The sequence below is a fragment of the Patagioenas fasciata genome, chromosome 7 (assembly GCF_037038585.1).
Source record: "Patagioenas fasciata isolate bPatFas1 chromosome 7, bPatFas1.hap1, whole genome shotgun sequence".
NCBI classification, from domain to species: Eukaryota; Metazoa; Chordata; class Aves; order Columbiformes; family Columbidae; genus Patagioenas; species Patagioenas fasciata.
Window position 1 is genome coordinate 40,569,435 of NC_092526.1, and position 14,658 is coordinate 40,584,092.

General features: G+C 48.0%; 1 protein-coding gene across 2 annotated transcripts; it reads right to left on the reverse strand.

The window, feature by feature from the left end:
• Positions 1-23: 23 nt before the first annotated feature.
• Positions 24-5,696, reverse strand: LOC136103088 (caspase-8-like). 2 transcript variants are annotated; one of them, XM_071811503.1, is made up of 9 exons: positions 5,360-5,696; positions 4,818-4,923; positions 3,562-3,700; positions 3,420-3,476; positions 3,027-3,094; positions 2,691-2,826; positions 1,763-2,246; positions 1,294-1,472; positions 24-912 (listed from the first exon to the last, which is right to left on the reverse strand). In XM_071811503.1, exons 1-8 carry the CDS (start codon positions 5,662-5,664, stop codon positions 1,337-1,339), a joined length of 1,431 nt encoding a protein of 476 aa, XP_071667604.1. In that variant the 5' UTR covers positions 5,665-5,696; the 3' UTR covers positions 24-912; positions 1,294-1,336. The 2 variants fall into 2 exon arrangements, with proteins under 2 accessions (XP_071667604.1, XP_065696991.1); XM_065840919.2 differs by lacking the exon at positions 24-912 and having other exon boundaries at positions 969-1,472.
• Positions 5,697-14,658: the final 8,962 nt, after the last annotated feature.

Here is a 14,658-nt window from a genome sequence, read left to right on the forward strand (position 1 = left end):
TGTGTGGTTTGTTCCAGGTGTCTTCTCTACTACAGCATTCTCTAATAAAAACGAATGTGTTCCTGTTTCCTGGTACTTCAGGGTGTTTGTGTGGGTGGCGGTTTGGTTTTGTTGGTTTTCTCGTTAATATATCCCTCTGGCGTCACAGTGTTAGCCAGCACTTGTCTAACACCAGCGCTGTTCTGTGTCCATCTTTGCGGCCGATGTCCTGTCTATTTGTGATAAACAGAGGTAAGACTTTGGGGAGGGGTGGTTTGGTTTCCCCTCCTTGTTCTCAATTGCTTCGGCTGCAGGAAGCGAGGAGAGTTGTACCTACCCCTGCAAAGCTGCTGGAAGAACACACAGAACTAACCCCAGAACCTCAGGTGTGCCTGAGAAAGGTGCAAGGAAGAGCCTCCTGGAGAAAACGGGTTTATTGAGCTACCTAAATCAGTGGGAGTTTGGAAATTCTGAAGATACTCCGCAGTGATACTGTATTTTTGACCGTCTCCCAGGAGCAAGGGCCTTTAAACAGCGTTTTATATCAGGTTGGTGCAAAAGTGAATACAAATAAGGCCTTTTGTGTAGGTTGGTGTCTGCACTTGATGGAAATACCTGTAACTCTTGAGCAATCGGGGCTCAGCATCATCGGTCTGTGCAGCTGCTGTGGCGTTCCGGCTCACTTGGCTACAGTTACACGGGGCTTGCTTCACGTAAGGAGACTAATTGTGGACATTGCTAATTAAAAGGCTTGATTCCCGACTGAGGAGGGATTCCTCATCAGATTAATAACTCATTATATTTTGAGACCTTTTTTATGGCATGCATTAATTCTTGCTGGAAAATTCCCCCAGTTTTTATACCATGAACTCACGTCCTGTTGAGGCTGCTGGAAGCGAAGCGCTTTCCTCTTCCTTGAGGTGAACCAAGACACTAAAATAAATCATTTTAAATGGTGTGGACAAGTAACAAAACACACTGCAAGCTGATTATAGCCTATACAATTTGCAGCACGCCCCCCTTTATTTTGCAAAACTTAAGCATAAAATACACAAGGCTTAACAATACTTGTCTTAAAACTTGCATTGCAGAGAGCCCTTCCTAATGCAAGAACAGCATGGCACAGCTGAGGGAGAACCCAAGCATATTTTAACTGGCAAACCACAAATCAGAGACCAGCTCGGAGACGTTCTCAAGTATAAAGTGTCATAGATACTAACACTGAGTTCTCACAGCTGTCACTCCTCAGCTGTATTGTCAAGAAAACATTTGCTCCTGTGCTAAGAGCAGGCGCTGAGGTCTATGAGGTTTTACCTCTGCTCCCGGCGGCTCCCGCCGCCACGCGGTGCCCTCCCCTTTAGTTGATGGGAAAGATGAGTTTTTTCCTCAGCGTGAAACTGGGCTGTGGCATCTGCTTCTCTGCGTTGGGCCTGCCGCTCTTCCTGCTCACCTCTTGATTCACCGCTGTCAGGATGGTGAGAATATCTTCTCCTCTGCAAAAACACAAGTAAGGTTTCTATGAGGGAGACAGTTAATGGCAGAAAAATCACCACGTTCTTGTATCTCTTGGTCTATACCAGTACTAACAGCTCCTGTTTTACAGGCTTGAAGGCAGTTAGATAAACCCTGAACAATCCGCACGGTGCTGCTCTGCCCTATATGGGTTTTCACGCAGAGCGGGCGCTCCCACTGCAGATCATCGGCCTTTGCATCCAAATGAAAGCCCTGCCGTTCAAAAGGAAAACGCAGGTGTTGCCAAAAGAAGCAGCTTCTGCCTAATTACCGAGGACAGCTGGACTCCAGGTGCTGGCACAAGGCCTGGATGTACCAGGTCCCCTGCCGCGGGTTCCTGTAGGACACGTAATCTTGCAGGGTGGCCATGCCCAGGAGGAAATCTGCCTCGGCGGGGATGCACTCCAGCTGGAATCTCGCGTCTGTTTCTAGGGAATCCGTTTCAATGGTCACACCTTTCTGGCAAGCATTGCCTTGGCAGGCCTGAATGAAAAAGACTTTGGGTTTTCCAGCAAGCGAGGGGCAATTGTGTCCAGTGAAAGACATGGTGAGCTCCCGGATTGGCACCTCCTGCCCATCGACTCCATAAATAATGCCTTTTTTCCCATGAGACAGGACACAGCAAACAAAACAGTCTCTGTCCTTGTGGTCTTCGCACCGGAACCAGTTCACAATCTTACGGATTTCTTCGGCAGTGAGGTCTTTATATTCTGCGACTGTAAAATGCAGCTTGCTGAAGACTCTTCCCAGAGCCTCTGGAAAGCAAACAGAGGGCAACTGGAGCTCATTATTTCAAAGTTCGACTCTGCCATTGCAAATTGCATTTCTAGAGATAAATGATCTTTTTCTTTTAATCCTGCTAGACTACTATGCGGGTAGTTATGTTCCTGGTTCTGACTCTGCGTATTTTAGAAGTATGCATAAGGCCGATGCAAAGCTGGCCTAGCTTGTAAAGCTCAGCTTGCTGCTTAAGGTTACAGCAAGCTCAGTAAAACAGCAAAATGCCAGTGAATTGTTTCGAGCCGGTCGGTAAAAGCTTGGTTGGGGTTTATCTGCACAGGAAACAGAGCTGACTCAGCCACTAAAACAAAAGTATCCTAGGAAGGGAAGACTGAAATACAGACCTTCAGTACAGGAAAAGGAATCGGGTTTCTACTTTTGAAGACGATACGCAAACTGGTCTTTCATGTTGCCTGTACCTGCGTCCATGTGGGTGCCATTCCGATCCTTCATGTCTCGGAGTTCTGGCGCTGCTTCCCTGGCTTTTGCAAAGCTGTGGTTATTCAGGATCAGGCACACCCCACGGGGGCAGCTGCTCATCTTGTAAGCTTCAAGCTGTTCAAAAGAAACATTATCGGTGAAAGTATCGCGCCTGCAACTTAGCTTCAGAATAAAGGACGGCACAGAGAGGCGCGTTTTTCCTTTTCTAGACAGTGCTTTTAACAGTTGGGCCTATGAGCTCTTCTGAGACATCTCAGAGGGATGAGCTCCTCTGGGACAAAGTGATGATGTTTCTAAGAAACAAACTGACGTACCTGGGACGGTTCATTCCAGCTGGCAGGACAATCCAGTGCCATCGGTGACGCCGGCCACCTGCCATGGGCTGAACACAGACAAACACGGGTCAGCACAGAAAGCAGCACTGGAGAAAGGGGAGAAGCTCTGCTCCTATTCTGCATTTCAACAAGTATCTCCTGGGGTAAAACTGTTCTCCAAAAACAGCGAACTGGGGTTGAACGGCTGTCCGTCTTAGCTATAAACCACTAGATCATCAATTAAAATGTACTGTGATCAGTCTATAAGTAACTGGATACTTGTCACTTTTTAGAAAGGCACCTGTGTACGGAAGCGAGATGAAAGCGGCACAGAGACTCCAAAAGCTGAAGAAGAGTGAAAAATCAAATCAATTTTTCGAGCATTCAAATTACCTTCTGGGGCTCCTGTGCTGCCCCTCTCTTCCTCTGTGATGGTCATCGCTTCTTCACCTGAAAAGCATTACCAGTCCTGTATGATACCTGCGTGTCACTTCTACAGTAACTATGGGAAAGAGGCCTTTTTGTTTCGTTTTACCAACTACGTTTAATTCATACTCTTCAATTCTCTTCAACAGGCTGACGTTAATTTCTGCACAGAGATGCTTCAGGATACTCAGGTTGTCTCCTGTTAAAATCCGCTTCTTCTCCATCTCAATGAACAGGTCGAGCATTGTCTGGGGAATCAGAAAAGCAGTTTGCTCTCGGGCACGTTGAGTTGAGACCTCAGCCGAGTCAGTTAGACCTAGTTTAACAATGCCTGCGAGTGCCCTACGTACACATCTTCTGAGAACATACTAATTGCAGCTCTGCAGCTCAGAGATGCTGAGATCAAATCAGAGCTGGCCCAGGAGATCTAATGGCGATCATATTGCTGTCCCAAAAGCAGGGCTCTTCACCTGGTGTCCAAATATCGTTTTATTACGAGACTGCGCAATGCCGGGTGCTCAAACCACGAAGCCAGCACCCCCTTCACAGCACTCACATCACTTACACTTTCGATTTGGGCCAGTACCTCCCCACATCTCCACGCCCCTTCCAGGACTGGTTAGTCACTTACATGCAGTTACGCAATCATTTTCTCGTTCCATGCGTGCTCACGGGTTAGGGTCTTCACTTGGGCAGGGCTCTTTGCACTCGTGGGCGTGATTTTTTTACATCATAGCGAGCTTATGATGAAGTTAGTAATTGCTGACAGGACTTACTTACACACCCTTAGGCTAGTAATTGCTGACATGATTCATTCTTTTAACTGGTAATGACTACAATACAGGAATATGTTATTTTTAATGACATTCATTTGGCTTCCAGAGGCTATTTTGTGCACTTAACTGAAACACAAGAATCACTGTAGTGACCATCTTGAGCAAGTGGAGTTCGGAAAGAAAAAGAACAAAAGCATAAAGGAATCGCCACAGCAGGGGATCTTCCGTGTTTGATAACGGCTCAGAAAGCAGCCGAAAGAAACCTGGTTGGGTGAGTGTGTCTGGTGTGTGTCTGGTGTGTGTCTGGTGTGTGTCTGGTGTGTGTCTGGTGTGTGTCTGGTGTGTGTCTGGTGTGTGTCTGGTGTGTGTCTGGTGTGTGTCTGGTGTGTGTCTGGTGTGTGTCTGGTGTGTGACACAGAACATGGACACGTCCCACACGCACCACAGAGCCCAAGGCCCTTTCCAGCCACAGCCTGTTCCTTATGGGGTTCTCACCATAAGAGTCACGCTCATCTTCCTCAGAGCAACCCAAGTGCCTCTATGGATTATAATAACAGTAATGGATAAAAACAATCAAATAAATTCTTACTGCCTTGGGGTTCAGCTTGCATTTTGGTAAGTCTTTCCCCAAAAGAAACTTAAAGGAGTTCAGCTCATCATTAGTGATGTCTTCTGACAGCTGAAAGAGCAGGTATCTAGAAAAAAAGTGGAGGACACTGGTTCATCCTGTTCCCAAGCATGTCCTTTAGCATAACTTAACACTGTACTCTTGAACTGCCCCTTCACCCCCTGAAAGCATACATCATTTTAAAAAACACTTTTAAACTATGGGGCCGCCAGTTCTAGGCCAGCCAGAAGTCCTTTTCAACTGCAAGTAGAAATATCTCAGTTTTCCTAGAAGCCAAACCGTGCTGACACTTCCCAGAGCTGAGCACAAAGGCTCAGCCGCAGTCACCGCAGCCCTGGGAGGTCTTGGGGTCTGGTCCGTGTTTCAGAACGGCGCGGCTCAGGTTTTTTTCCCCATTACCGGGCAGAAGTTTTAACTTTCCGTTCGGCCTGTCGCTGCTTTCTCTGGGGAGATGGCTCGTGTGCTTCCCGCAGCCCCTGTGCCCATGTTCCCCGGTCACTCACCGGTACGGCGACACCTGTGCTCTGCCCGGGATGCGGAGCTCTCTGTCCATCTCCTCCCGGCTGCTGCCCAGCTGGGCCAGCAGGTCCATGCGGCCGATGCGATAGAGCAGCTCCCTGAGGAAGCTGAGGTTCCCCGCCTCCAGCATCCCCTTCTCCTGCAGCACCTCCAGCAAGTCTTGCGCCCTCCTGACGCCTTCCAGCTTCCTCATGGGGACGTGCTCCAGGCTGAGGAACTTGAGAGCCGCCACCTCGGCGCCGTCCATCTCCTCGCTGAGCGCCAGCAGCCGCTGCCGGGGCAGCTCCATGGCCGCGCCGGGGCAGCTCCAAGCAGCGCGGGCCCGAGGCCGCTTCCGCCCGCGCCTGGGCCGCTGGGAGCTGTAGTTCTGCCGCCTCCCCAGCGGCAGCGAGTGGAGACCCCTCCAGCCGCACCTGGAACCGCGGTGTGCCGGGAGGCTGCGCTCAGCCGCTCCGCGGGCCCTGCGAGCGGTCCCGGGGGTTCACAGGATCCCAGAATGTCAGGGGTTGGAAGGGCCCTGGAAAGCTCATCCAGTGCAATCCCCCCATGGAGCAGGAACACCCAGATGAGGTTCCACAGGAAGGTGTCCAGGCGGGTTTGAATGTCTGCAGAGAAGGAGACTCCACAGCCTCCCTGGGCAGCCTGGGCCAGGCTCTGCCACCCTCACCATGAAGAAGTTTCTTCTCATCTTTCATTGGAACCTCCTGTGTTCGAGTGTGCACCTATTACCCCTTGTCCTATCACTGGTTGTCACTGAGAAGAGCCTGGCTCCATCCTCCTGACACTCCCCCTTTCCATATTGATCCCCATGAATGAGTCCCCCCTCAGTCTCCTCTTCTCCAGCTCCAGAGCCCCAGCTCCCTCAGCCTTTCCACACACGGGAGATGCTCCACTCCCTTCAGCATCTTGGTGGCTGCGCTGGACTCTCTCCAGCAGTTCCCTGTCCTTCTGGAACTGAGGGGCCACAACTGGACACAATATTCCAGGTGTGCTCTCCTCAGGGCAGAGCAGAGGGGCAGGAGAACCTCTCTCGACCCGAGCCTGGGCTTGAGAAAACAGAACCTGCTTGTGCAGGTCCCCAGGGCTCCCTCTGCCCACACAAGACATTCAATTACTGCACGTGTGGCAAGCTGGGTGGAAGTCATCTGAAGATGGCAAAACGCCTTTTATCAGCCCATGCCCTCAAGTCACATTAGAACAAGCTCTTCCCAGCGCACAGGTACAGATCCTTCTCTGCACTGACAGGCCCGACCAAATCAGGCCTGAACACGAAGTTGCTCCACAAATACAAAACTGATGCGACAGACCCAGGCCAAGCTCAGAAGACATGTAGAGAGTAATGTTCCATCGAGCTAGAAATGTACGGGCTGTTTCAAAAAGATGGATGCAATTTCAAAGGAATTCCCATTTCAAAGTGGTCCATGTTTTTGAACACCCTGTGCTCCAGCTGGCACCCACTGGAGCCAGCCAGGCTCGGGGAATTCCTGCGGCTGCCAATAACAGACCAGACACAGGGACAAGTGTCCTGGTTTTGTTAAAAACAAGTTTCTCTTTTAGTGAATTTGCCTGTCAGCTAAAGCCTTCATATTAGCTGCATTTTCCTGGAGAACCCGACACATGTTTTGGTTAAACCTAGCAATGGAATGCAAACTTATTGATAAGCACGGATGGACATCTCGCGAGAGGGGCAACGAGAAACTGGTGATCGAGAGACTGACCAATGGTGTATAACATTCCATTCACGTGAATACTTCATATAAAAGTGGGAGATCACGAGGATCTCGGCCCTTTTCCCTTTTTGCTCTCTTTCCCTTTTTTCCTCATGGCTGACATTAGGAGAGGACCTTGCTGGTCGTCCCTGCGAACTGAGGCCTAGTGAGAGACTGAATCCAGCTCCGGTTGGCTACAGAGTCTAATCCAGGACTTTGGGTGCTGGCTCTGCAGTTGCTGAGACTTTCAAGATTGGTTTTGTATATTTTGTATTATTTTCTCTATTCTTATTAGTAGCATTAGTAAAACATCTTTAACTTTTCCAACTCTCTTCTCTCTGTCCTTCTTTCCCTCCCGATCGCCTGTCCTGAGTGGGAAGGGGGGAGAGGGAGGGGCAAAAGGGGGAAGTGGGGGGGGGAGAGGAGGTTAACAACACATCTGCCAGGGCTTGATTGTCACCCCGCAATCTTAACCCTCGACAGATAATTGGCGCCCAACGTGGGGCGAGAGAAAGGGGTAAATTTGGAGATTTTTGGCTTTTCTACTGCTCTGACGTACCTTTCAATTTTCTTGGCACGGTGCCAACTCATAGAGTTGTGATACTCGCACGCCTGTTTGCTTCGGATATTTTTTAGTGTTATTAAGGCAAAGTGAATTACATTGATTTAAAGATGTTATGGCAAAAGTTGTATCAGTTATTTTCTACATTGTGCTCGCTGATCCCATATCTGTGTTGCTGTTTCTTTCTGAATCGAAGTATTCATTATATAACAACAAGAAACTGGACAGCGGTCATGATGATTCTGTGTGGTATGGCACTGGTTTATTTCATTATACTGCAGCCGCTAATGAATTTCTACTCGCTTCTGCTTTACCTTGAAAAACCTCCAGGAGAGATTAAACAGCAGAATGGCTCTATATTTGCTAATTGGTCAAGCGAATATTTAGAAAGGCTGACTAACAATACTTTTGTGTTTTCGCTAGGACAGTTTGCAAATATTTTAGAGAACTTTGAATAACCTTGGAGCTTTGATAGAACTGTGATGGTGTTATCTGGTTTGCTGAATGTGTGTCAGTTTGTGTTACTGTTAAGAGAAATGAGGTTCAATAGGAAGTTTGCGTCTCTTTTTAGTCCTGAGATTTGCGGTGCGTCTTCGGAAGCTTTAGCAAAAAGCACTCCTAGCCGCTCGAGAAAAGGCAAAACAGCCAAAGCTGCTGCTGCAGCCACTGCCCCCCCAACCGCGGCTTCACAGGCTGAAGCTACAGCTCCTCCGCATTGCTCCTCTGCCAAGGTCGCTGCAGATAACGTTACTTCTCCAGCCTCAAAGGCTAACAAGGCAGCCCCCCTGTCTTCACACACTGGGCACTGTTGCTGCTGTAACCACAGCAATCACTGTGACAGTCATTCAGACTCTGGAAATGAATCAGATGATGGTGAACCCATATCAGCATCAGTTGCTGGTTGTAAGAAAGTCACTAGAAAGACTACCCGTGCAGCAGGTGATGGCACAGGGCCAACATCAACCCAAGAGGCATCATCATCAGGACAGGGTGGAGATGAAGTGACCACCACTCGGTCCTTTTCTCCAGGTGAGCTGAGAGACCTGCGAAAAGACTTCAGTCGTCGTGAAGGCGAGAATATTTTAACCTGGCTGCTGCGATGCTGGGACAATGGGGCAGAAACGATTGAATTAGAAGGTGGTGAAGCCAGGCAGCTGGGATCTCTGTCAAAAGATTCCACCATTGACAGGGCAATTTCAAGAGAGTCTAATGCCACTACTCTCTGGACCCGACTCCTGGCAGCTATGAAAGTCAGATTTCCCTACAAGGAAGATTGTATATCCAAGTTAGGGAAATGGAATACTATGGAGAGAGGTATCCAGTTCCTGAGAGAATTAGCTGTGTGAGAGATCATCTATCTAGGACCAAACAGCCAAGAGGGGACAGACCCAGATAGAATCAATTGTACAAAATCTATGTGGCGCAGATTTGTACAAAGTGCACCACCTGCATATGCTAAGTCATTGGCAGGAATGGTCTGGTCAGCTAGAGGTGTACAAGAAATTAATGAAGTGATTGAGCAGCTCCGGTACTTTGAGGACAGCCTTGCTGGTTCTCTACGGGCTTGTGTCTCCACTGTGGAGAAACTGTGTGAAAAATCTGATGACCGGTTTGAAAAGCTGTTGCAAGAAATCAAAGAGCTCAGAGAAGACTCGTACCGTTCACGACCTGCACAAACCTATGTTTCAGCTGTTAGGAGGTGTTTCCAGTCTCGAGAGAGAGGGCAGAGACAGCCCACAAAAAGAGGTTCACTGTGGTTCTTCCTACATGAGCAGGGAGAAAACATGAATAAGTGGCATGGAAGGCTTACCTCAGAACTTCAAGAACGAGTACGTGAGATAAAAGGAAAAACTCCTAGGAAGGTGGCTGCTCCAGTTTACAAAAGGAGCAGAAGAGATTCTGATGCTCTTGAAGGAACCTCTAATTCACACCCAGAGACTGTGCAAAACAGGAATTAGAGGTGCCCTGCCTCCAACCAGGTGGAGGAAAGGGATAACAGAGTTTATAGGACTGTACAAATACTATGGCCTGGTACAACACAACCCCAGGAGTACAAAGCTTTAGTGGACACTGGTGCTCAGTGCACAATAATTCCTTCTAATTATAAAGGAACGCAATCCATCAATATTGTTGGAGTGACTGGGGGATCCCAGGAGCTGACTGTTGTAGAGGCTGAAATGAGCCTAACTGGAAAAAACTGGCAAAAGCATCCCATTGTGACTGGTCCAGATGCTCCGTGCATCCTTGGCATAGACCACCTCAGGAGAGGGTATTTTAAGGACCCAAAAGGGTATAGGTGGGCATTTGGTATAGCAGCTGTGGACACTGAGAAAATTGAACAGCTGTCTGATTTGCCTGGTCTTTCAGATGACCCTTCTGTTGTAGGACTGCTGATGGTTGACGATCAGCAGGTGCCAACTGCTACCACGACGGTGCATCGCCGGCAATATCGCACCAATCGAGACTCTTTGATTCCTATCCAGAAGCTGATCCGTCAATTGGAAAGCCAGGGTGTGATCAGTAAGACTCGCTCACCTTTTAACAGCCCAATCTGGCCAGTGCGTAAGTCTAGTGACGAGTGGAGACTAACTGTAGACTATCGTGGCCTGAATGAAGTTACACCACCACTGAGTGCTGCTGTGCCTGACATGCTAGAACTGCAATTCGAACTGGAGTCAAAGGCAGCCAAGTGGTATGCTACAACTGACATTGCTCATGTATTTTTCTCTATTCCTGTAGCAGCAGAGTGCAGGCCGCAGTTTGCTTTCACCTGGAGGGGCATCCAGTATACATGGAATCGCTTGCCCCAGGGGTGGAAACACAGTCCTACCATCTGCCATGGACTGATCCAGACCACTCTGGAGCAAGGTGAAGCTCCAGAACACTTGCAATATATTGATGACATCATCGTATGGGGCGACACAGCGAAAGAAGTCTTCGAGAAAGGTGAGAGAATAATTCACATTCTTTTGGATGCTGGTTTTGCCATAAAACGAAGCAAGGTCAAGGGACCTGCACGAGAGATCCAGTTTTTAGGAATAAAATGGCAAGATGGCCGTTGTCAGATCCCAATGGATGTGATCAACAAAACTGCAGCAATGTCTCCACCTACTAATAAAAAGGAGACACAGACTTTCTTGGGCGTTGTAGGTTTTTGGAGAATGCATATTCCTGACTACAGCCAGATTGTGAGCCCTCTCTATCGAGTGACTCTTAAAAAGAACCAATTTGAGTGGGGCCCTGAACAACGCCAAGCCTTTGAACAAATTAAGCGTGAGATAACTCATGCGGTGGCCCTTGGACCAGTCCGAACTGCACTAGATGTTAAAAATGTGCTCTACACCGCAGCCGGAGATAATGGACTTACCTGGACCCTCTGGCAGAAAGCACCAGGAGAAACCTGAGGTCGACCCTTAGGTTTTTGGAGCCGAGGATACAAAGGATCTGAGGCCAACTATACTCCAATTGAAAAGGAGATACTAGCAGCGTATGAAGGAGTTCGAGCTACTTCAGAAGCGATCGGCACTGAAGCACAGCTCCTCCTGCACCTCGACTGCTGGTGCTGAGCTGGATGTTCAAAGGGACGGTTCCCTCTCCACATCATGGCACCGAAGTTACATGGAGTAAATGGATTGCACTGATCACGCAACGAGCTCGAATTGGAAGTCCCAACCGTCCAGGGATATTAGAAGTTATTACAGACTGGCCAGAAAGCAAAGACTTTGGGATGTCTCCAGATGAGGAGGAAGTAAAACATGCTGAAGAAGCACCACCATATAATACGCTTTCAGAGACTGATAAGCAGTGTGCACTGTTCACAGATGGATCCTGTCGTCTTGTAGGAAAACATCGAAGGTGGAAAGCTGCTGTGTGGAGTCCCACACAACAAGTTACAGAAGCCACTGAAGGACAAGGTGAATCCAGTCAGTTTGCAGAAGTGAAAGCCATCCAGCTGGCTTTGGACATTGCTGAATGAGAGAAGTGGCCAATACTTTATCTCTATACTGACTCATGGATGGTAGCAAATGCCTTGTGGGGGTGGCTACAGCAATGGAAGAAAAGCAACTGGCAGCGCAGAGGTAAAACCCATTTGGGCTGCCACACCGTGGCAAGACATTGCTGCTCGGCTAGAGAGCCTGCCTGTGAAAGTTCGTCATGTAGATGCTCATGTGCCTAAAAGTCGAGCCACCGAGGAACATCTAAACAACCAACAAGCAGATCAAGCTGCTAAGATTAAAGTAGCTGAGGTGGACTTGGACTGGCAACATAAAGGTGAACTTTTCCTAGCTCGGTGGGCCCATGATGCTTCAGGGCATCAAGGTAGAGATGCAACATATAAATGGGCTCGTGATCGAGGGGTGGATTTAACTATGGACACTATTTCACAGGTTATTCATGAATGTGAAACTTGCGCCGAAATCAAACAAGCAAAACGGTTAAAACCTGTATGGTATGGGGGGCGATGGTTAAAGTATAAGTATGGAGAAGCTTGGCAGATTGATTATATTACACTTCCACAAACACGTCAAGGTAAGCGTTATGTACTTACAATGGTGGAAGCAACCACTGGATGGTTGGAAACATCTGCCGTACCTCATGCTACAGCCCGAAATACTATCTTGGGCCTTGAGAAGCAAGTCCTTTGGCGGCACGGTACGCCAGAAAGAATTGAATCAGACAATGGTACTCATTTCAAAAACAGTATTATAGACAATTGGGCCAAAGAACATGGTATTGAGTGGGTATATCATATTCCATATCATGCATCAGCCTCTGGGAAAATTGAAAGGTACAATGGTTTGTTAAAAACTACACTAAAGGCACTTGGTGGTGGAACCTTTAAAAACTGGGATTCACATTTAGCAAAAGCCACTTGGTTGGTCAACACCAGGGGATCAACCAATCGAGCCGGGCCTGCCCAATCAGAAATTCTACGGACTGTAGAAGGAGATAAAGTCCCTGTAGTACACATGAAAAATATTTTAGGAAAGGCAGTCTGGGTTACTCCTGCCTCAGGCAAAGGCAAACCTATTCGTGGGATTGTTTTTGCCCAGGGACCTGGCAGCACCTGGTGGGTGATGCTTAAGGATGGAGAAGTTCGGTGTGTACCTCAAGGGGATTTGATTTTAGGTGAAAATATGCAATGCTGAACTGTATGATGTGAAGTGCCGCACTAACAATGTTTAATAAGTGTCTTTCAGATCAAGACAATGGTGATGAAACCAGCGCTGGCTTCTTCGAGTGGCGCCCGACACCTTCTTCAAAGTTGGTGTCCTTAACCCACAAACAGTGGTCATGAGATGCACGTGTACCATTTTTCCTGCCCTGGGAGACTGTTGTGACAAAATGAACTTAATGAACTTTTCAAAGGATGGTCCACTGATTAATTACTCCTGTGTATATATGTACATATATATATATATATATATAGTAGTAGTGATTAATTAGATTGTATTGATAGATTGTATTGATAAGGTTTAAGTATTCAGTGAATGTCATATTATAAGGGGTGGAATGTCTTGGTTTTGTTAAAAAACAAGTTTCTCTTTTAGTGAATTTTTGCCTGTCAGCTAAAGCCTTCATATTAGCTGCATTTTCCTGGAGAACCCGACACATGTTTCAGTTAAACCTAGCAATGGAATGCAAACTTATTGATAAGCACGGATGGACATCTCGCGAGAGGGGCAACGAGAAAACTGATGACCGAGAGACTGACCAATGGTGTATAACATTCCATTCACGTGAATACTTCATATAAAAGTGGGAGATCACGAGGATCTCGGCCCTTTTTCCTTTTCCCTTTTTTCCTCATGGCCGACATTAGGAGAGGACCTTGCTGGTCGTCCCTGCGAACTGAGGCCTAGTGAGAGACTGAATCCAGCTCCGGTTGGCTACAGAGTCTAATCCAGGACTTTGGGTGCTGGCTCTGCAGTTGCTGAGACTTACAAGATTGGTTTTGTATATTTTGTATTATTTTCTCTATTCTTATCAGTAGCATTAGTAAAACATCTTTAACTTTTCCAACTCTCTTCTCTCTGTCCTTCTTTCCCTCCCGATCGCCTGTCCTGAGTGGGAAGGGGGGAGAGGGGGGGGCAAAAGGGGGAAGTGGCGGGGGGAGAGGAGGTTAACAATACATCTGCCAGGGCTTGATTGTCACCCCGCAATCTTAACCCTCGACAACAAGCAATTGCACAATTCCAGAAACGCCACTCAGAAATGAGCATCTGGGAATTCCCGACGATCTCTTGCTTTTTAGCACATGGCACAGAAGTCATTGCAGGTTAAACATGCCATTCTCTGTTTGTAATCTGACACACCTCTAGTTCAAGAGAGGCAGATCTGAATAATGTCAGAGAGGATGTGCCCATACTAGTTAGGGGTCAATGAGAAAAGCATAACCAGCATGGTCTGGACACCAAACGTCTCCTGAGAAAAATCTAGCTCTGGACTCGCTGCTGCACAGCTTCATCTCCTAAATGGGCTGTATTTTGTTGCCACTTCTCCCCAGGTTTCAAGATTGCCCGCAGGAGATCTTACAGATCACAGCCAGCCAACAGTTCAACTCATCAAAACTCCACAACACTGGAATTTTGCACCGTTCTGAGAGCTAAGAGTGAACCCTTATCCAGGCGGTGGGAAAACCCATCCTGCCAGCAGCCCGTGCAACAGGAAAACCCGCAGCAACCTGAACACGGGCAGCTCTTCCCGCTCCCCAGAGCAGCGCGTTAACAAGCCACCTCAAAACCACTAGAGTGGAGAGAAGGACAAACTCCCTAGGGAAGGTGAGAAACTGATGTTAAACTGAACAAACAGGTAGCAAGATACAAAATTCTGGGCAGGGATTCATCCCAGTGAACAGCATCATTTCCATCTCCGCAGCCAACAGTCTTCCCTGACTCCTCTAAGCATCTCCCTTTACAAACAGCACCGCTCTGACCTTGCCTGCTTGCAGTTCAGGCCTGCAGGGCTCCAACTCAGCGACTTCGCTCTCCTACCAGCCTCCTGACTCCGC